Source organism: Candoia aspera, chromosome 4 (assembly GCF_035149785.1).
Source record: "Candoia aspera isolate rCanAsp1 chromosome 4, rCanAsp1.hap2, whole genome shotgun sequence".
NCBI classification, from domain to species: domain Eukaryota; kingdom Metazoa; phylum Chordata; class Lepidosauria; order Squamata; family Boidae; genus Candoia; species Candoia aspera.
In genome coordinates, this window is record NC_086156.1 from 43,750,478 (window position 1) to 43,773,990 (window position 23,513).

The 23,513-nt window shown below is 38.0% G+C and overlaps 1 protein-coding gene across 3 annotated transcripts; it reads right to left on the bottom strand.

Moving 5' to 3' along the window:
• Positions 1 to 561: 561 nt before the first annotated feature.
• On the bottom strand, positions 562 to 21,429 carry ABHD5 (abhydrolase domain containing 5, lysophosphatidic acid acyltransferase). 3 transcript variants are annotated; one of them, XM_063303939.1, is made up of 8 exons: positions 21,270 to 21,429; positions 20,073 to 20,108; positions 10,285 to 10,370; positions 9,454 to 9,826; positions 5,268 to 5,422; positions 4,350 to 4,461; positions 3,334 to 3,520; positions 562 to 1,629 (listed from the first exon to the last, which is right to left on the bottom strand). In XM_063303939.1, the coding sequence occupies exons 1-8, from the start codon at positions 21,404 to 21,406 to the stop codon at positions 1,540 to 1,542; spliced, it is 1,176 nt and encodes a 391-aa protein (XP_063160009.1). In that variant the 5' UTR covers positions 21,407 to 21,429; the 3' UTR covers positions 562 to 1,539. The 3 variants fall into 3 exon arrangements, with proteins under 3 accessions (XP_063160009.1, XP_063160010.1, XP_063160011.1); XM_063303940.1 differs by lacking the exon at positions 20,073 to 20,108; XM_063303941.1 differs by lacking the exons at positions 20,073 to 20,108; positions 21,270 to 21,429 and adding an exon at positions 14,081 to 14,142.
• Positions 21,430 to 23,513: the final 2,084 nt, after the last annotated feature.

The following is a 23,513-nucleotide window of genomic DNA, read 5'->3' on the forward strand; positions in this document are numbered from 1 at the left end:
ATGGATTCAGATATGAAAGTTTTCAGTAATAATTCTTACTCATTGTGATTGCAGTTTTAGATTGTATTGTGGCATCTTTGTTTACCTTGATACAAAAATTTCTTGGAAGTATTTTTTTTTCAAATGTTAATTTTAAATGTCTCCCTATTTTGACACAAAGGAAACAAAATTGAGAGATATGACCTAGTATTCCTAAGTATCTGGAATAAGACCATTATGCTTAAAATGAACTTCTAAATTGATTTATATTTTAAGAGAATTATGATACTTTTAAAAGACAGCACAATAACTACTTTTCAAGAAATACATCACACTTGCTGAAAGTTTTTTATATAAGAAAAAACAGAGATTCAGTAGTTAATTCAACATTAAAAAGTTAACTAATAAGTTATCTTGTAGACAATTAGGTTTACAAACCACTCCACCTGCCTTTTAAGTTTACAACAATTCTGCTTATTTTAACCAGGTACTTAAAAGCTTACCTTAGATTTTTATTTTAAAGAATCCAAGGTCTAAATAAATGCATTAAAATACTGCATAAAGAAACCTTTTTATTTTAAAAATGCTGAGGTAAGAGAACATTTCCAGATTCATTTCTATTATTTAATCAAAGATGCCTTTTTTTAAGATACCTGGTTTGACAAGGTTATTATTATTATTTTACAGTTAGACTGGCTCAAAATTCCAATAATTTATAAGAAACACATATTCATCCAAACATTAATCATTACTTTATCTATGTAATGACTGAATTTTAGTAGCATGTAAAAGTCGAGAATCAGGTCAGCAATATATCTTGCAATAATCATAGTGTCAGATGAAGATTTCAAATCCACTGTGTTCTGCAACTTCTCTTTAAAAGTGTGTGAGAGCAGTACTAGTATCTTAGAAAATGAAGCTCCTTAGGACACTAAGCATTCAATCATTAGCACAGTAAACAAAAGTTACAAGAGCAAAAAATAAAAATCAGAATTATTCCCAACTCTTCTTCCTATTTGTGCTCTTTTTCCTGAGTGCTTACCAATATTATTTTGGCAAGCTCCACATAAAATACAATGCAGACATCCTACATGCAATCTTCTGACTCAAAGGGAACCTCAGTAAAATATTTAATCTTCTTAAAAAGTTCAAGATATGAAGGCTACAATATATGGATACTGAACGAAGTAGCCACTCTGTAATTCTACTTAACATTTTGTAAAAATGTTTGCTACAGAAATCCCTGCATGTTAAATGTTCTAGTTTTGCAAAGTTCCACTTTTAAAATTCTAGTTTTAAAATATTTTAATACATATTGACACATAATATTTCTCCTAAACACACAGAGACAGAATCCAACTAAAATGTACAGGTTTTTTTAAAATCTGCCCATTACAATAAAAGGCACTGCATGGTTTAAAGTGTGCAAACATTTTGAAAGAAGGGTGCATACAAAATCAGTTCTTTTTTCAGTTTTTCCTTAACTTTTTTTATAATACACTACAAAGTATTGCTTTGAATTATATTTGTAGCCACCTTTTTCAAAAAAGCAGAATCCTTTCAGTCCATAGAATTGCAGATATCTTTTATTTTCTGGTTGAAGTCTTCGGGCTGATCCGCATATACATAATGACCTGCACCAAGGATAGCCTGGGAAAGGGAGGGAGGGAAAAAAATCAATTCAATGTTCAAACATAAATGTTTTATAACTTTATTAACATTTACAAAAACTATGTTGAAATGTGTGTTTCTAGAATAATAAACTATGAACTGAGTTCCCTACTTTTGCAGGTTCATACTTTTCTTTTTCCCAGATTTTTTAAACATAAGAGTCTAAGACTGCAGGCAAGGAAGTGTTACAGTACTTGTTTTAGTATCATGCCTGAAGGAGTGATAGGCAACACTGGATCCTTGCTTGCACAGAATGATGTGCACATGTTTGGGGATAAAACTGAGCTTCAGTTGCCCTTATGGTACCCTGCCCAAAATATGCCAAAAGATGACCTATACTGTGTCCTTACCATTTGCATGAAATGCTGCTCAGGAGTAAGACAGTAACCTATTCTACTCTTTTGTCACCTTACTAAAAGGTGTTATATGAAAGCCTTGAGTGACCAAAGCCATGATGGACAGCATGATCAACATTTATAGGTCCACCTGCTAACACTAGATTTACATTTACATTTCCTTTCCTCTTATCTCCTGTCTTTAATCTCTTCCACCTTTTGGGGGTTTTGCAAAATGGGATAGTGTGATGTATACTGTGAGTTCTAGTCCCGCCTTAGGCATGAAAGCCAGCTGGGTGACCTTGGGCCAGTCACTCTCTCTCAGCCCAACCCACCTCACAGGGTTGTTGTTGTGGGGAAAATAGGAGGAGGAAGGAGTACTAGGTATGTTTGCCACCTTGAGTTATTTATAAAAATAAAGGTGGGTGGGTGGGTGGGTGAATGATGTATATTTAAAAAACCAAAACAAAACAGGGATCTAACCAAGAGATCGATCTGGATTTTATTCATTTTAAGCAATAATTAGTTAATTTGTATTACTCATCATCATTTCTTATACATTTCAAGGGTATCCATGCAAAAAGATAATTTCACATTTGGCTTTCATTTCCACACATTAAGACACATTTACCAAAAAAGCTAAACAGAGTAACGTTACTGAAAAATCTAGATCAAGCCCTTGTGTATTAGAAATTCAATACATCTAAATCTGGAGACAGAGACAGTGTAGTGGATAAGGCACCAGGATAGAAACCGGGAGACCGTGAGTTCTAGTCCTGCCTTAGGCACAAAGCCAGCTGGGTGATCTTGGGCCAATCACTTTCAGCCATAGGAAACAGGCAATGACAAACCACTTCTGAAATCTTGCCAAGAAAACTGCAAGGACTAGTCCAAGCAGTCATGAGGAGTCAACACTGACTCGAAGGTACAGGAAAAAAAAATCTGGATGAGTTAGGGAGGGTCCATCTGTGCACAAAACTGAATTTTTTTGTGTATGAATAATTCTCCAGTCCATTTACAACCTTCCTCTCATCTGTTCATCATAGAGAAGTAAGATCTACTAGTACTATGGTGCTTACAGATCTGTAGCGAAATGAATGTAGCTGTACATCAATTCAATTTATGCTGAGCTGCTTTGTCTTTCATATTTATCCATAGATGATGAGGAAGAAAAAACATATATCAAAACATATTTTAAAAGACTGCTAGAATTGTAATTTGAATACATTTAGGCTTCAGTAACAGAGAAAAGATAGCTGATACTGGCTGCCAAATGTTCAAAGAAGGTAAATTAGAGGGATCCACCTTGCAACAGAAATCAAACTAATGACTAGAATGTCCCACTTACTATTGTTTTCACATATGAATTTGGTCGCAGGGACTGGATGGTGGCTCCAGAATTGCCATCTATACATGACCTTGCTCCATAAATCACAGTGATAGGAATGTCTTGATGCATATGGGCAATTCTCTGTAGCATTGGCCTTTTTGCCCATCCATAGGGAACTGTCATGTTCTTGAAAGCAGTTTCACCGCTTAAAGACATCAATGAAAAAACAAGATGTACTTCCTAATTACTATATAGCTGGCCTTGTAAACGACTATCTTTTGTTAACGTAACACCACCTAATGTTGCTATTCTTACATTAAAAAAAAAAACTTTGTCTAGCATTTGTCAAGTCTTAAGTATGTTTAATATAATCACAGATAATTTAAAATAATTATCTTTATCTCTCTGTGGTTCTATGAAAAGTCAATGGCACCAGTCTGATAGAGCCTTTGCCACATACGACTTCAGGAACAATGACACCTGTCTAAAAGCTAAGCTGGCCTTTGTGAATGTTGAAAGCAGAACAAGGGAACGGAAGGGGAGAATATTAAAAACGTATCAATTTATGAAATTGATACTTTCTTAAAAAAAAACTTACCTGATTTCAAAGGAACCCCATACCTGTCACCTCTCTACTCTTTGGGTAACAGCTTAGGATGGATTTTAACCTGTCATCTTTACAAACAGCTTATTCAACAATAGTGAAGACTGAAGAGTTATGGTGATTTCACATGTTAAGAAAACACCATGCAAGAAAATGATTTAGCAGAGAATTTATTTGTCCATGTTATCATGCCCTTTTTGAAAATACTCCATTCCATTCTTCCTCTAATAACCAGCATTGTTATTCTTCATGGGTTTTTTAAAAGTAATTTTCCACCCACAGGTATTTCTTTTTCTTTGCAGACTGTAGTTCTGCAAACAATAACACTTCCTATCTTTGCAGGATGCTGGATACTGTTTTGATCATTTAAAGATCCATGCTTTATAGAATAATTACATTAATATAAAGACTTCTAAAATCTTATGCTTACCTTGGTGATTGCACATTACAATGGTAGATATATTCGGTGACTGTATCATCATCAAACATGGATGAATACTTTCTCTTAAAGTCCGGCCTTATACGTTGTACCAGGCTCAATCCTATCATACATCAAAAGTTAAGAATTTAACACTGCTAATTGCAGACACAGGATGGAAAGTTCAAAATGTGCAGAAAATAACAATTCAATCTATTCAAGAATTGAAATATATTAGCTGATACTATCATTCATTATCAGTCATTCATATAAGAATTAGAGAAACTATTATTTATTTCAATACAATTTAACTGACAAACAACAATTGCCTAGAGTTCTAACAAACTCTGATTTGACAAAGCTACATTTTCTTCTATTTTGATAAACCAAGTCCTAAACAGCATAAACAAAATAAATAATACACTATTACCTTAGAAATCCAAGATGTTATGACTTGCTAAAATAATTATTATATCTTTAAACATTTTCTGCTATTGGGTATTTTATTTCTATTGGTCCCTAAGCATCCATCCAATTTATAAACTTTGGACACTTTTCAGTAAAAATTTCCATTTGAAGTATAGAGCAAGAGAAAGAGAAAGTTAGTAACACACAGGCCTTTTTCACCAACACATTTATCCTTGCCAATAAACATCTAAAGAAATTGGTCCCCAAAATTACTGGACTGCACCTGGCAGAAAATCTATATTCTCCTGCAGGAGCCTGTTGTCCTTCTATATGCTGGGTGCAAAGGAAGATCTAAGTGCACTGTCATTCCTCAGCCAGCTTGGTCAACGGCCTTAATGTGATTCCACATTCTAACCCTAACCAATTAGTGCTAAAATATACGGATGACCTTAAGTTCAAGCTATTGCAATTCAAAACTGATGTCTTTGGCAGGACCTCAAAATAAGCTAGGCTGGCACTCACCAAAAGGTCCAGCTACTCTGAGACCAGCCAATGGATTAAATGGACTTAAAACAGCTCCAAGTGCTTTGATCCATATTGGAATAGGCCTCTCGTGCTCCGCATTGGAAGGCCTTTCTGGAAAACCCCATGGCTCCACTAACAGAAGATGCTTTACTCTGCAGGGGTAAAATTAAAGAGATTTTGTTAAGAAAGTTAAGAGTAACGTAGAGTTAAGAGTAAAGTTAAGGAAATAGTTTAAACAGTGCAAATCATATTTTAACTATTCTGTATCTGCCTAAGAAATAGATTTAGATGTAGAATAAGAGCTCATCCATCTATGTACATCATATGCTTCAAAGTTCAGTTATAAAATTATCAACTACTTCAATCTGGATACAGAATGGGAAGTGCGTGTTGGCCTCATCCGTTCTCTATCCACATAATCTGAAGGAGAGCTGTCCTTTTATTTAATCAGTATAGACATTCACATGACCTGAGATTTCGCTTTATTAGAATCCTGAACTGTTTAATGGGTATACACAAGTCCAAACAAAAATGGAGTAGGGCACAGCCTAATTCTTTATCCAGTCAGTTGAACCCCTACAGAGTGTTTATGACAGTATATGATATATAACAATATACATAGACAATTACATTGAATTGGGTTTAAGCCAGGATGGGCAACTTTCTTCCCAGTATGTATGTGTATGTATGTGTATATGTATATGTATGTCCTAACAGTCAGGAATCACGCTGAGACGAGGAATAGGTCTCTAGTGTTTATTACTGCTACATAAGACAGAAAATCCTAACAAACTGAAGAAGCGTGGGAAAAACCCAGACAGATAAACCCCAAAAGTCAAGGCGGGTCTGAATTGTGTCTCTTTGAATGGCTGCTTAATTCCTCAGTACTACGCATGCGTTTTCCCCCCTGGATAGAGGCCCCCTCCTGCTCGCCATCAGTACTCATGATAATGTATGTGTGTGTGTATATGTATTTTAATGTGCACTCTGAGTCTGGTGACAGCAGCATTACTGATGAAGGGGAGATATTTGGTTCATTTCTTTTGTTCTTTTTCCAAGTCTGAGGTCGGGTTTAAATATGCAAAACAGACACACTGAATCCTTTGGGGGCCTATTTCACAACTTTTATGAGGAAAAAATTGGGGGAAAGAAACCATGCCAGTACAAGGTGGAGTTTTTCCATTGCACCTAGCATTGCAATCCGGGAATAATTTAGGGGCTGGGTGTGGTGGATTTTGGCGCTGCTGCTGGTTCTCAGGAAGGAGGGAGTACATTCCAAGGGCATGGAGGAGATAAGCAGACTCACAGTCCAGAGAGTGATGGTGGGAAAACGAAGAGGTACAGGATAGCCCCGCCCTAGAGCCTCCCAGGTTATTTCCCCTTAGATCAGTTAGAGTAGCTTTAGTCTGGCAAGATTCTGTCTGTATGGTGAGAGCTAATAAAGAAGTGGAGTTTGAATTCACTGACTCATCGCTGTTTTTGGGCTGGGCCTGACACTGGGGGAAGTACATGCTGGGCAAAGATTACCCATCCATTTAAACCATGGTTAATGTTAATCACAGCCTTCAGTAGAGATGAAATGGCAAGTTGTAGCTAACTAACACTGAAATTAGAAATACCCAAAATGCCTCCCCCAAGTATACTGGACACAGAAGAGACATGAGCCATTTGCACAGTGCTCTGATTTAGCTTTATACACAAAATGATCAATATTAGCAGGTTCATTCATCAGTCAAACCATATCAAGTATATTGCATTTAGTTCTGGACAAATTTTGGGAAGGCCATTATTGACTACCTGGGGTATATCTAGTGGAGAACGATCAAGATAACAAGGGATTTGGAAGCAAAAAAAGACACTGGAGAAAAAATGACGATGCGGAGGCTGGGTAGCCATCTGTTGAGGATGCTGCAGCAGTGGACTCTTGCACTGGGCGGGGTTGGCCTAGATGATCTCTATCTTCCAACCCTCACATTTCATAATCACATTAAACCATGCATTTGTTCTTCCAAATTCATTTGCTAAGTAAACTTAGATATTACAGCTTGCAAACTATGCTTTATGATTTAGCTTTGGGTGGACACAGGTTATAACTTTGCTGGCATTATTGCTCTCCAACTTAGTGGAGTTATGAGGGCAAAAGTTTCCTTTGCAGCCATATGATGTAAAAGATATTCTTGGCTACTAAAACTTAATCTCTCTGTTTTCTCACTGTAGCTGCATAATAATCAAGTCATACATCAGTATCATTCGTTTAAAAAACACTGCCAGAAAATTATTCACATTCCAAGATATCTCTTGGAGGTATCTAAGGTCTATGGTCTGTAGCATTTCAGCAAAGTAGGAATTGATATGATGTAGCAGTTTAGATGCTGTTGGCTGCAATTCCCATGATATCTCACCACTGATCATTCGGGCTGGGACTGATGAATACTGAAGGTCAATAATATCTGGGGAGCAACACTTTGCTCATTCTTGAAATAAAAAAAATATTTTTGTTTAGACACAGGAGAGTTCATTCATTTCTCTTAAGCTCACTCATTCTGCTGAACAGGGCTCACAGGGCTCAACAGTCTTGCTTGTCACCATCACCCGCACAAAAGGAGAAGGGATGAGCCACAGCTCTCTACCATCTAGTTGGGCTTAAGACTAAATTAAGTTCTAACTGTGAGATTATAGAAATTGAACATACTTCCGTCTCCAACTGCAAAATGGACATGACCTTGCTTCTGCATTCACTGGGTTCTGAATCGTCATGTGCAGATGAGGAGTAAGCCACCATGCTCTGCCTCTTACTTTTAGCTTGGAGGAAGCTGGTGGGAGGCCAGCTCTCCATTCAGTAGCCTTGTGTCTTCCCTTATATTTCTGGGTTGAGAAGTGCAAGGCATAAGCACCCAGGATTAGACCACCATGTTAACCTTAGAGGTTGTGGGAGGACACTTTTCCCTGACCTCTTATTTTATTTCAGAGATACAGAAAGTGGTTAAGAACAAGACCTGGAATAAGGAGAGGTGCTGGCAACACCATTTGTCTGGTCAGTAAGCCAGCAACATTTAGCTATTGGCTTTTTTTAAATGAACAATAAAACATTTTAAAAGCATCTGTCCCTCATACTCCAATCTTTCAGGATTCTCAGCATTTAAATTCTTAAATAGTTGAAACAGATGCATTCATTTTCTTAAAATGTGATAGAAATAAAGCACTATATCACATCTCACTTTAATTTCTAAATAACTGCTTATGTATTAACATCAGCTTTACCAGAAGATGGAACTTCAATCACACCCAATAATTCTATTCTTGTTTTTTAAATAATAATACCGCAGATTAATCTAAAATTACTTTACTTCTTAAACTCCTGAATATCTATAGTTTTTAACATGGGTACTACTGTGCAAAGTGAATAAATGAAGATACCTTTCTACAAAGATTTTTTGAGTTATAATTTAACATCAATCATGATAGCTAAACTCACAGAACATAAACTGCCATTAAACAAAAATGAAAGTGAACACTTTTAAATTCCTGTAATGCAAACCCTCTCCATATAGTTAGCAGCTTTTCCCTGAAGTATACCATTTCTTCATTACTCATGATTTTTAGTAATTATCTGCCATTTACCTCCCACTTTCCCTCCCCCTCGCCCCCAAGGCTTTTGTTCCATAGGTATTCTGAAATCAAGCTCATTAACAATGACACATGAGCAAACAGTATTTTGTGGTCCCCTAAATGTCCTCCCTGCATTAACATATTGTAGATACTCAGAAAGATTTATACCAAAAGAAAAAAAAAAGCAATGGCCAGTACCATTACATATACTGGTAAGCAAGCAATGGTTGAGCAGACAACCTGGCTACATGATACCGCAGAAGGCACATGATACTACAGAAAGCCCTGAGTTCCTGCCAGTTAACCTGCATTCAAAATTGGAAGTAAATTGGGATATTTAAAAACAACCCAGAAAAGATGTTTTATGCAAGTTCCATCAGAAGATAACATAGAATATCAATGCGATAAAGTTTGTATTCTATATTTAAAACCATCAAACTAGTTTTTCAATTGTATTTGAAGCTAGGCAGAGAGTTTAGCCATATGGTTCCAGACTGAGCACATATTATATCGTTATGCTGCCAACCTATCACCTTATAGAAATAATTTCCCTTTATCTATTGTTTTCATATACCTTGATGGGTATTTTAGTGAGTAAGCAGCTGCCAGGAAGCCACCCAAGTTGTGTCCAAGTAAAATCATTCTATCCAATCCTATTTTCCGTCTCCATTCTTCAATAGATTCTACAAATTGATTTTCTGCCACTTCTGCATCAGTGTCAAACTGTGGTCTACTACTGCGACCAAATCCCAAGAGATCAAATGCATACACAGTCCTATTTTCACAAAGATCTTCAAAGTTGAGAGCCCAAAGTCCAACACCACCTCCAAACCCATGGAGAAGAACAAGTGGAGTTTTCTGTGAAAGGTTCTGAGAGAATGTAAGCGTCCATATTTTATTTCCACTGGATATGAATACATATTGTTTACTGTAGGTACTTGTAATACCTGAAGGAAGAAATACAAGCCTTATTATTCACTCTATACTGAAACAATTCTACAAATGCAATGAACACATTTTGAGATCAAAACCACTGAGAGAACCTTACTTTTATACCTTATAACACAATCCAGAATAGTTGTGAAAAAAGAAAGCAAAGCTTCATTATATGGATTGTTCACTTACTTTATTCCCCAATCTTCACCTGTGCAATTTGTATGAACCTTCCAACCTCTCAAATGCAACAGATTATGGTCAGGCTATATTCTATTTTCTTTAATACACTACCTGCCCAATTAAAATCTTACATTCTTTTCTGGGTGGGACCAGATGCTCAACTGCACCAAAGCCTGTTTCTTAATTATTTTTGTTCTTCTCATTTCTTTCTCCATTAAAAAGGGAGGGGGGAGAGACTCATAAAACTTGAGATGTATGCCATTGAGATTTCTTACCACAAGGTGCTTACATTTCAAAATTTTCTCTTCAGCTTCTTTTAGATGTACAAGTGATGTGGGACACCATGCAGGGAGCCAACTAGATAGCCATCCTGACCTAGATGGAATACAAATATAAGAGTTTAAAATAATTTAAATAATATGCTACTAATGTTATTCAGTGATCAAGTGAATAGGCTTATTTGATTAGACATTGGAGATAATAATTACCGGAGATGTGGTAATCTGGCATTCAATTATTTCCAATCCAATCAACAAAATATTAAATATTTGTCATGCTGTGAAAAACTGGTGGTGCTCAAAATCACTGTAGTCATCCAAACTTCAATCACTCAACGTAATTTATTTGTTAGGGTTACAGAAATAAAGGGATGCTCAGGATGTATTTCCTGAGAAAAAGCACAGATCTGATTACTGCAAAATTTAGAATATACTCCCTTTGAAATGAGATTTAAACAAATGATTTTTTAAAAATTGCTCAAGAGTCATACATATCTTTTCAGGTAGTCCCTCATACTTAACCAGAACATTGCATTCATTCTCAGTTCCATCTCTTCTAAAAGGAGAACAGGGAAAGATGACAGGATGGTGGAAAGTTAAGGTTTCAGAAATGTTATGGTATTTTGATAATTACTGTGAAAATTTTGGGGGAGGGGGATGAATCCAAATTGTAATATAGTGTAGAAGAGCCAGAAAGCATTGCTGACCTCTGCTCTTAAACACAGAGACACTTTTTTACAATCTATCAAATAGCCTAGCAGTGCTAAGATTAAAACAGTCAACAATACATTCATGACAAGTTAAATTCTTCACCCAATGGGAAGGTTAGCCCACAGACTCTCCAGTTCGTGAAGCTTTGCAGGAGGAAGAAAGCCTCCCAAACAGCCAGCAGCTTCCAACGTGAGCTGCAGAGCGTGCTGGAAGCACCCGCAGAATCTCCAGGGGTGCTTCTGGGGTGTACTCTGCAGCTCACGTTGGAAGCTGCTGGCCATTTTTGAGGCTTTCTCCTTCCTCCTGCAAAGCCCCAGAGCCGCATCGCAGTGCGAAGCCCAGCCCCAGCCTGGCCCAGCAGCACGGTGCAAAGGGGCTCCTTGGCATGAAGGGCCAGGCCACACACGCCTTGTCAGCAGCAGGATCAAGAAGATGGTGATGGTCAGCTAGGGTGGCGGAGCGCAGGGGAGCAGGGGCCCTGGAGTGCAGGGTGGCGAGGGCAGCTGCTGCTGGGACTGGACTGGGGTGGCTGAGGCGTCCACAGACAGCTTTACGCTACAGCTCAGGGGCTTCTTGCAGCCCAAGCCATGGCGCGCCAAGAAGCCCCTGAACTGCGATGTGGCAAGCAGCTCCAAGCTGCCCGGTTTTGGGGCTGCTGGCCGCCCTGCAAGACAGGGTCAGGGCAGCCAAAAGGGCAGAGATGGGGAGGGAGATAGGTGGGGGTAGCTGAAGCGCCCCTGCAGTCGCAAGTGTGGGTGGGCTACCAAGTGCCTGAATTTTGAACACGTGACACCGGGGGTACTGCAATGGCCATAACTATGGGCCATTGGTCATAGTGGTCATAAGTCGAGGACTACCTGTAATTTTGGTTGCTAAGTGAAGCAGTCATTAAGCGAATCCAACCCAATTTTATGGCCTTTCTTGCTGCAATTGTTAAGCGAATCACTGCAGGCGTTAAGTGAACCACATGGTTTTTAAGCAAATCGCGTGGTTCCTCACTGATTTTGCTTGCCAGAAGCCAGCTGGGAAGGTCGAAAATGGCGATCATGTGACCACAGGATGCTGCGAAAGTCATAAATGTGAACTGGTTGTCAAGCACCCAAACCATGATCACATGACTACAGGGACGCTGCAACATCATAAGCGTGAGGACTGGTTGTAAGTCAGGTTTTTCAGCACCGTCTTAAGTCCGAACTGTCACTAAACAAATGGTTAAGTGAGGACTACCTGTAGTTTCTATAAAGTCACCATGTAAATCTCCATGAAGCACCAGTAGACAACTCAAAGGAAACTTTACGTTCTATTCCAATATCAATAATATGAATAACATTGTGATTTTATCCATTAATACTGCTTGAGATTCCAAACTTACTACTGTAATGCTAACTTTTCAAAATGGGAAAAATAAAACCAATAAGGTCCTGTTTTACACATATATATTTTAAATAGTATCTTGTATCTGTGTTGGAGGCCAGGAAGAATATATTTATGGCTAAGTGGACTTTATTTTTTCTGTTCCAACACACTTGCTTTACTGCATCGAGCATGTCTTAGAATTTTGTGTTGTTAGAATTTTCTTTGCTGCTGCCTACAGTGTATTGCAAGAAATGTTAAAACATTGAACTTACATAGCATACACAAATGTTACATGATTAAAAGTTTAAGAGTTTAATGGCATTTGAGGACTGAATCTCATCGTGTGCATGATAACTTGGTTCCATGAAGAATAATTTTTTTTAGCTCCACAGTTTCCAAGTCAGGGCTATACAGTATACCTAAAATGGAAATGTATTCAAAAATGTAATGTTCTGTTTTTTAAAAATAGCAGGAACAAATCAGTGGTTGTAACTGAGGTTTTAGTGTATGTTTGGTTCAAGGAGATGTACCTTAAAAAAAAAAAAAGGTGTGGAATTTTCAAGCTGGAGAACTGAAAACATCTATTATCCTCCCGTAAACTGAAGACCTCCAGATTTGTTGGACTAAATATCTTACCACTTCCAAACAAGCTATCTTGTGGTCAGGCTACCTGGGAATGGTAAGAGCTACAATCCAATACATCTGGAGGGTGCAAGATTACACCGAGCTAACCTGTGTAATATCTACCATTGACTTCCATGTCAGTGCAGTCTGTGTACAAATTATGAGGAATCACAACTCTTCCCTTTATTAAATTTTTAAGCAAGAAAGAGAAAAACTAACAGAAACTAATATTTAAGATGAGGGGAAGAGAAGGAAGGAAGGAAGGAAGGAAGGAAGGAAGGAAGGAAGGAAGGAAGGAAGGAAGGAAGGAAGGAAGGAAGGAAGGAAGGAAGGAAGGAAGGAAGGAAGGAAGGAAGGAAGGAAGGAAGGAAGGAAGGAAGGAAGGAAGGAAGGAAGGAAGGAAGCCTGCCAGCCCGCCAGCCCGCCCGCCAGCCAGCCAGCCAGCCAGCCCGCCAGCCAGCCAGCCAGCCAGCCAGCATAAATTCGAAGTATCTTTAAACATTTTAGACAATTTTCCAGTGACAAATACCAACAATACATCATTTTATAAAAATTCTCTTTAAGATTGTAACATAATGTAAATTTCAATCCTCTCATCCACATATTCTCCCACTGTTCCATTTGTATGTTATAACCAAAGTTATTAGTCTATTTTATCATATATCTTTCACTTGTTCTTCTTCTGTTTCAAATTTCAATAAAAGTTTATAAATTTTAGCAATAACATGCATCAATTGTACATAATTCTATTTCAAAGTCAGTCTCACAATATTCAAAATGAAAAGTCCTTTTATCTACTTAAAAGCTTTCTAATAATTGTACATAGGAAAGCCATTGACACATGTATACTTCTAATGTCAAATCTTCTCTTGATTTTATTTTGAATTCTCCATGGGAAAATTCTAATATGTCAGCATAAGTTAACCATTTACAGTGTGTTTAATTATTTCTCTTCTATAATATGCTTCTTGCAGTGAAAGCCACAAAAGCATTTTCAGACACAACCTGGATTTATATCTATTCCATATGTTCAATATGGCACATTTGACAAAATGATTTTTAAAATCTACATTAACTTTAGCTTTATCATACCATAAATAACCATGTCACCCAAACCTCAAATCATGTCCTTCTACCTCCAATAGTCTTCTGTTTCTCAGCATCACCCACTCTTTCATCCAACCTAAACAACAAGCTGCAAAGTAAAGTTTCAAATCAGGTAAACCTAAACCTCCTCTTTCCTTAGCATCCTGTAACCCCTTATATTTGACTTGTGATTTTTTTTCCCCCTGCCACACAAATTTAGATTATGTCTTTCTGTCATTGTTTAATTGATAATCAGTTGTCAAAACAGGTACTGTCCGAAAGAAAAATAACATTCTAGGCAAAACATTCATCTTAATCACAGAAATTCTCCCCAACAATAATAATTATAATATGTCCCATCTTAACATATCTTTTTGGACTTCATTCCATGTCTTAACATAATTATTTTGAAATTACATACAATTCATATTTGTCAAAGTAACACCCAAATCTTTTACCTTTTTCTCAATCTTGAAACCTGTTTTGGTCATCAATTCTGTTTGATCTTGTATCTTCATATTTTTGTTAACATCTTTATCTTCTGTTTATTAATCTTAAAACCAGCTAAACCACCAAATTCTTTTCGTTTTCTCATTAGTAAATCAATCCCTTCTTAAGAATTTTCCAAAACCAGTACCAAATCATCTGCAAAAGCTCTCAACTTGTCTTTTAAAATTTTTATACCTGTTATCCTCTCATCTTGCCTTTTATCTCTATTCAAAATTTCAAGAACCAAAACAAACAGGAGAGGGAATAATGGGCAACCTTGGCTTGCTCCTTTTTGTATCTCACAAGGTTCTATTAGATCTCCATTAACAATAATTTGTGCTTTCTGTGAGGTATAAATTGATTTTAGCCATTTTATAAATTCTCTCCAAAATTCATGTCTTCCAAAACTTTAAATAAAAAAGGCCAGACTCTTCCCAACTTACTAAGATTTCTTTCTCTGAATGTGAATAAGATACAGCAAATATGTAACTCAAGTAGAAAACTTCTACTCCAAGTAGAAAAATTGTGGTGAATTATGCTGTTTATTAGAAAGAATGGTAAACAAACATTCTGGGGGCTTTGTTTTAGGTCAGGTAACTTCTGATTACCTATAAGGAAGATTTCCTACTAATGGAATTTTTTTGTACAAGCACTGGATAATTTAAACATACATTCAGAAAGAAAAAGTAAAACTGTTTTCTAGCATCAGCTGACATAAAACATATTGGGGTAATTAAAAAGGGAGGCTATGAGAACATGGGTAACTATTACAAGGCTAAAATTTTATAATAAATTCTCCAAAGATTTCCAAGTAGTAGACTTAGCATTCAGATGTAACTTTTAAAGTATGAATGAATAATGCAGGATTAAAAAAAGATTTCAATATAAAAATATATTTTCATTCATTCATATATATTCCAAAGAGGAAAGCAATTAATTTTGCTTGATATTTGAAAAATAAAGCATCTATTCTAGGAGATAATTTTACAATTTCAGATCCTATGAAAGAAAATAGCTAGCCACTTAATCTCTGTACATCATGTTGAGGTGATCCAAAGAATGGCCTCCAAATAATAAACTGATGCGCAGGCTTATAAGGAACCTGATTATCCTACTTTGGGCTTGGGTGAGGGCTACTGAACTGAGACTCTACCCAGACAAGATACAGCTATTGTTTTTGAGTGATCCACCTGTCCAGCTAAATGGAGTTCATTTTGTTCTAAAAGGACTGCCCTCCTCGCAAAAATCAGATTGGAATCTGGCTGTACTCTTGAATCTAGCATTGTCACCAGAAGTTCAGTTGCTCTTGATGGCTCAACATATATTCAGACAGTAATTTGACATTACAACATTCACATCTAATCAAGTTAATGCGAAACAGCCTTGTAATAGTTACCCATGTTCTCGTAACCTCCCTTTTTAATTACCCCAATATGTTTTACATTGGCCGATGTTAGCAAACAGTCCAACAACTTCAACTAGTTCAAAGAGAGCAGCTAAACTGATAAATGGGACTGAATGATACAAGTATATTATAGCAATGCTTTGCTACCTGCATATGGTTCCAGTCTACTTCTGAATGCAATTCAGCTTGCGGTCAGGCTCCTCTCACATTTACCTATCTAAGATCTTCTAAAATCTCTAAGATCTTCAGCTGAGGCTCTTTCTCATATATGCCTGCCCAACAAGGCAAAGCAGAAAGATACCAGAGAACAGGCCTTTTCAGTCATGGTACCCCTCTCCCATGAAGTGAGAGGCTCACCTGGTATATATATTATGTTTCTGTTTGGCATCAGGTGAAAATCTTATTTTCCCAGGCATTTTAAGAACTCTTTTGGTGTTTAAATCTGTTAAAAACATCAACATTGCTTTGGTCATGGCAATGGCTTGGTTTATTTGCATGAGGAACTAATTAGAAGTATATTAATCCAATTTAAACATCCTTCATTCTGAAGCTTTACCTAACAATCATCTCCTCCTCCCTAATTTCTACACAGAATACAATGACTGCCTTGTCAAAAAAAGGAAATAAAATTCTTTTTTTTTAAGCTAACTGTGCATTATTGTGAATGGAGGCAGTGATTTACACAGATGGTGAACTGAGGAGGTGGCTGTAGTAATCTTCACTGTTTACACACAAATAAAATCAAGATTTCAAAATTAAAACTTGCATTCTGAATTAAGTATATCATGATCAGCTATTTTACATCAACAACCTGTGAGGGCTATACCATGAGTCCCAGATAAATTCTAATTTGATAGTGTAACTATCACAACAATCCAACTGAAAAATATGGTACCTTAGTAAAAAACAAACAAGAACGTAAGTATGCGTCACATACAATACTGTACTGTAATAAACATTACTGTTAAAGGGTTTTTTATATTATTTATACTATTTCGTATTTTTGAAAAACTTGGGTGGCAAGCCTAAGATCCTGAAGAGATTCACTCTCTTCAGTACAGCCTAGCAGTTCAAAGAATACTGTAAAGTAAGCTTGCAAGGGGGACAGAACCTGGCCATAGAATGCAGGGAAATACCTTGTGAGCCAGGAGGGGGTCACTTCCTAGTTTTCGATTAAAAGTACAAATGCTACATACTTTTAAAGTTTCATGGACAATCTGAACTGCTTTCATTATATGCTAATTATTCAGTCACAGATGGTGCCATACACTGAGAACCATAACAATGGTTTTTGCTTTAGGAAATACTAAGCATGACACTGTATGCCTGAAGGACTGAAATTACTATACAATCAATTTGTGAGAAAAGCTACCTGAAAGGAATTCTGAGTAATAATTCAAATTTGGATTGAGAACTCTTCCTGATTTACTAGACAACATCAATCATCTCTGAAGATCTCTCAGAATAGTCTTCTTTCCTCATTTACATGTAAAAATCTCTCTTAACTTTATCTCTAAACAAAGTACTGTAGTGGGCTATATTTCCCTGCACTAGAGAGGAATATCTGGAAGAGGAGGGGAAATTACTGCGCAATATTTCTAGGAATTGTACTGTACATCAACTGTTCCAAGAGGCCTTGGCATTACTGCAGTTTGTTGCTACATTAGGTGAGAGGTAAAACAACTCTTCTCATATAGCTATTGCTTCTTGAACTTGGTATTTAGGGATGGCTCTTAAGAATCAAACTAAAAATAATACAATTATTGTTCTACCCAGGATTTACTGTGCATAAAACTGAATAATTACTTTGGCCCTTGACTTGCCAAACACAAAGATGAGATTGTAATAAGTTAGGTCCACCACAGTATTTCTCTATACTTTTTAAACAGTTCTATATGTGACGCTGCCACTTTAGGTTGAAGACTGTTATAGAAGCTATGCTGGGGACTTCTTTATGCTATCTTCAGATTCAGGCATCCTCAAGGTCAACTTGTAAGGTGAATGTGAAATGTCTTTATGATATTTCTCTTTTTGTTATTGAATAGTATAATATTAAATAGTAAAAATGCATTTTATACTCTTTAGGAAATACTAAGCATGACACTGTATGCCTGAAGGACTGAAATTACTATACAATCAATTTGTGAGAAAAGCTACCTGAAAGGAATTCTGATTTACTAGACAACATCAATTATTCTTATGAAATTACCACCTGAAATTATTTTATATATAGTACTATTGGTAACACCACATTGAAGGTTTTGCAGATCTTGCATGTGTGTTCAATCTGTTTACAACTGTGTCTCTTTATTGTTCAATCTGTTTACAACAGTGCCTCTTTATTGTTTATGTTCTTGAAATTAGAAACATCTGAACTCTTTGTTCACATTTACCCTGAATATATCAGGATTAAAATTGTGTTGGTTGTTAGAGTATGCATATGACCTTCAAACCCAGTGTTTCTACATTACCAGAAGATCTGCACACATTATGACACTAGTGCTAAAATTGCATGGGTGTTATAAGTGTGTCAACTGAATATGCTAACAAATATCCCTGTGAATATAAGCTCTGACTTATCCCTATAATGGAGACAGTTGAAAACAATTATAATCCCATGGAGACCTTCATGCTCCACATTCCAAGGTCTGTAGAAATACCAGGTGCACAGAGAAATTCAGGGGCAGTGTGTCTGTATTTTCACTACATTTTAAATCCTTGCATGCACAGCTGAGTGTTTATACACACCTTGGAAAAGTTCACATTCTTGTATAAAGGAAGGCTTTCATGGTTGTTATCTAAATTTCTTTGATGGCCCTTCAGTAAAGAAAAAAGTGGCAGATAAATACAGCAAACAAGAACAGGAGAAAACTGTAGACTAAGAACCAAAAGAAGAATCATATTCCTTGTGAACCTGATCAAAAATAAGATAGAACAAAAAGATGGTACAGCATACAAGCTTCGCATGCAAAAGGGCCCAGATTCGATTCCTGACACTTTCACAACAAACAGATGGGGTAGAGAAAAATATGTGAATTCAGACATTTATTTACTTATCCTAGATAAGAAGGCTAGCAATACTAGCCAAGCAAGTGGCAATACTAGCCAAGCAATAACAGCCAAGCAAGAGGGCGAGCAATACAAAATGAGTGTGGTGACAGTAATAATAAATGGAATATATCTAGGCAAGAAAATGCTATTATAATACACTGATGATTAACATATTGTAAGGATTGCCTAGTCTAAAACACTCTGAGACTCACAAGCAAGAGCTTGAATAAAATCTGGTTTATTAAAGAATAGCATGCAAGTACAAAGAAAGCTGAGAATGGGGAAAAGCGCGCCAAATACAAACTAAAAAGCCCTCGGTACAAACGAGATCCCTCCCCCCGTAGAACCTTCCCAGGCTCGCAATCCCAGGTGCTCCAACGGCTCCTGATGGTGTGGTGGAAAAGTCCTTGAGCAGCGCACATAACCCAAACACATTCCATTAAAATAAACATAGATAGAAAGCTTGGCAGAAGGTTTCCCAGCAGCTCCCTCCCAACAGCAACGCGTGTTAGCATCATGGCATGTGAAATGTTACGATGTACAGTGCACACTGAAACAGTGAACATGACACATATATATTAGCACTGCTTTTCTCTCAAAGATATTTCTCGGGAGAGAAAGTAATAAAAGATGACTAAAGTTATATGTAGAAGATTCACTAAGTACATATCGTATACTGGGAGAGGATAATGACTGGGAGAAGCAGACAAATATTTTTAAATGGAGCAAGGGAGTACATACTGGAACACATTTTGAGAGACTACTTTAAAAATTGAGGTACTGATTAGATTAACAGTTGTGCACTGAAAGAAATGTACTAAAATAATGTAATAATGCAAGGAACACTAAAAGGACTTTTGGAAAATCTTGTACTGTACTGGAAACAGCAGAATTTGCTGGAGAAAAAGTGAGCTTTTTAATGCAATTGTCACTAAACGCACTGTAGCTGGGAAATACATACACAAACACAGTTATGCTGGAGTAGTAGCAGGCAGCAAATGTAAGTGACATATGGGATTATAGCAGATCTAGAATGTTGGGCTGGCATTGTGCAAGTTAATTCAAGGCAGATCTTACCAGAATTTTGTCTCCAACAATCTCTCATATATAAAGCTAAAAGAAAAAGAGAGAGTATGCACAGAATACAGATTGAATACAAGTCAACTATATTTGGAATTATAGAATATATATTTCAGACTAGTAAATAAAGCTATAAAGAAAGCTGAATTTCTAGAATATTGTTTCTTAAAAATGTATGAAACTAGTACAAGGAGAAGAAATTAGAATTAGAACACAATTCTAATGAAGCAGCATGAACAGGTCACCAGGCCAAGGCACTGAAAAATTTATTTCACATTTGGAGAAAGACAACAGCAAATATATAGATTAAAAAAGTAAGGTGCAAGTAGATGTACAAATGGCAGACCTGTACTGTTAAAGGGATTAAGTCATGTCAAAGTTCTGTGTTCATGTGCACAATTACACACAAAGGATGGTGGATTTGAAAGATATTGGGGGGAGGGAGGCAGAGATTACTCCTCCCAAGAGTGATTTCAGTCCTAAAACTGGCTGTCCTTAGCTGTTCCTTCTCCTGGTGAAAGCTTAAACTTTGGAAACAACTTTTACAGGGAGTAAAAAAGCAGGTAGGACAGCTGCTATTCAGCGCAAAAAAAACAAACCCAGGTGTGAGAACACACTTTCCTATTCTCAAAATGCTTTAAATCTCACATCTCCATTCACAGCTGTCTATCAATTTGTACCCAAACAATCGAATTCGTTCTCTGTTGCCCCTAGTTTAGCAGTGGAGCACACGCACATTAGGTTTATCATAGTCATCTTTTAGCTTCTCATCTCTGACAACACCGAAAACGAAAAGGGTGAATGCACGGGCCTTACGCAGGTGAGGTACACCTGTAAGGGAAGCGAGAGAGAAGGCAGCTTCAGCTGACAAACACTACCGGCTGCGGCGAAGCGGCACGGATACGTCGAATAGAGAGCAGAGCTCCACCAGGCAAATCCTAGGGACTGCGAGGCAAAATCAGGGCTATGCATCCTGGAGAAGAAGGCTACACGCGGGCCGGCGGTGGAAGCGGGCAAGCTCCCATTTCTAGGGCGACAAGGGAAGCCGGGGACTCGCCGGGCCAGGAAGTAGCTGGGAACACGGGCGCGCGTCAGGCACAGCAGGGGCTGACAAGGGAGGGCCTCTCAATAGCGCCCTCGTTGACACCGCCGGCCAACCGACCTGCCAGTCTCGCTTCCGCCTCCTTAACTCACCGTTCGTTGGGGGACTCCAGGTGCCCGTCGTCAGCCATGGCAGCACTGCTGCGACGCCCGAGAACGGGCCCTGGAGCAGTCGCCGGGAGCCCAGCAAGCGAGAGAGCAACCGCAGCAGCGGCACCACCGCCAGCCATCACGGGACTCGCCCGATAGCAGTCGCATCAGCGCGTCACTCCTCAGTCCCGCCCCACTATAGAGCGGCCGGCCGGCTAGAGAGGCTTCTGCTCTGAGAACGCCCAAGTATGCGTGGCGTCAATTCGGCGTTCTCCATTGGACGGCGGCGATTAATTTTGGTCCGTAGTGGGAGGAGCCAGACGCTTGTTCTACCCTTTCTCTTCTAATTACACAATCCTTCCTTACAGAATTCGCGGAGGCTCCGGGAGCTGTTGTTCTGCTAATTGCGCAGAAGAAAACTTTCTAACGTCTGGTACAGGTTTCTCTAAATCCTGCTTTCTCTGAAGGAGATGTTCAAGTATATGATCGTCCTAGAGACGGCGTTAGTCGATCCATTTAGACTTGCCATTAGCGACCACTCTTAAAATACGGGATCGGCTTTTCAGCGTTTGCATGCTTTCACATTTCTGCTCTGACTGATGATCAATGTACAAAGGTCGAGTAAGTTCACATTAGATCGCTGTTTCATACTTAAGGTCGCTGGTTCGGGACTCCATCCGTTTGGTCCAATGCTGGCCCGTTTTTTTTTGCATCCCAGCTGTGATCACCCTAAAATACCAGTTGTGCACTGAAAGTGCAGATGTGTCATGGAGCGTATCGCTGTTAATAAGGGTTCAGTTCAAGTTAAAAGCCATTCACTTTTTTCAGGCTAACCTGCCTTACAAGGAGTTGTGAATACAGCTAGGAAAACTGGGACTGAAAAACCATGCGTTCCTGAGCATATACAGTATGTATTTTTCTGGTTTATGATTAGGCTAACCCATGGTTTGTTTAGCCTTTGATGGTTGGCTTCGCACACCACACAAGCTATAAATTATGATTTTAAAACCAGATGGCTAGATTCACACAACATGCTAAACCCAAATTAAATTTCATTACGATTAATAAGACGTGGAGAAAAAAGGTTACAGACTTAGAGTCAAATAGGCATGAAAGAAAAAGAATGGCAAGCATGAAGGGGAAAAGCAAATTCAGATACAATTTTTAAACAATAATTACTCTTTAATGATCAGCTGGATACAGAACAGGAGGCTAATGGAGCTGACCCTTCAGTAGCCAGATGGAATGGTTCAGCTTCTCATCTATTTTTCTTATATAACACTCTGATGAAATTCTGAAAGAACGATATCTTTTGTTATTCCAAGCAGCAGATGGATAGTTGTTACAACTGGAGGCAGATGTTGGGGGGGGGGACAGAATTTGGTGACAAGTACACAATCTGTCATGTATGCTCCAGGAATTTTTAATATTTCATTTTTATAAAGCCTCAGCCCTGGATCTAACTTTTAGCAGAGCAACTGAACATTCCGATAACTTCCATTTGACATTACAGTTTAAATTTGCTTGGGAGAATAGTCAGTAAGTAACCATTTTTCTTTTTTTAATTGCCTACTCCCTGCAGCCAGAGGGTTCACAAGAAGCAGCAGCTGCATTCTAGCCCTGGACAATTGACTGAGAAAGCTGAGCAATTGCTCAAAATTGAATACTTTATTTGTTGTGCTAAAGCAAACTGAGCAGTGAACAGACTAATAAGATGAAAGACAGAACCAAATTTCTAGAAGGTAATACCTTCTCTCCTTTTAATTCTGAGTCTCCCATTCTGAAAAAAGATGATAATATGGAAAGAGCTACAGGAACAAAGGGTGGACTGAGTGTTCCCTTGTCTGACTACCAAGTTCCATAATTTACTGGCAAATTCTAGGATGTATGAACTCTGTGAGAGAGTAACTTTAATCAAATACCAGCAAAAGTGATGTCAGTATCTGGCATCTTCAACTGAGTAGGGCCCACTGCTGATGCCTGCCCTGCCTCCCTCCTACATTTTTCAGGTCTACATTCCAAGCAGTGCGCTCACCTACTTGCTCATTGCCACTATATCCACCCACTCAGATATGGGCACATCATGGTGTGGGTTGTTGTTTATTCATTTAGTTGCTTCTGACTCTTCGTGACTTCATGGACCAGCCCACGCCAGAGCCTCCTGTCACTCATCAATTCAATTGATTGTTACATTTCAATTCTAGCAGGTCAGTTTTCATAACTGTAAAGAAGAGTTGGTCATACTGT

What these genes read in the sequence shown, in the direction of transcription:
- ABHD5 (XM_063303939.1), bottom strand. Translation starts at nt 21,406, where the DNA reads ATGGCTGGCGGTGGTGCCGCTGCTGCGGTTGCTCTCTCGCTTGCTGGG. An exon ending in CAGAGTAGCTGGACCTTTTG is followed by an intron (nt 4,462 to 5,267) that starts GTGAGTGCCAGC and finishes GATGTATGATAG; the next exon opens with GATTGAGCCTGGTACAACGT. An exon ending in TGTAATGTGCAATCACCAAG is followed by an intron (nt 3,521 to 4,349) that starts GTAAGCATAAGA and finishes GATGTCTTTAAG; the next exon opens with CGGTGAAACTGCTTTCAAGA.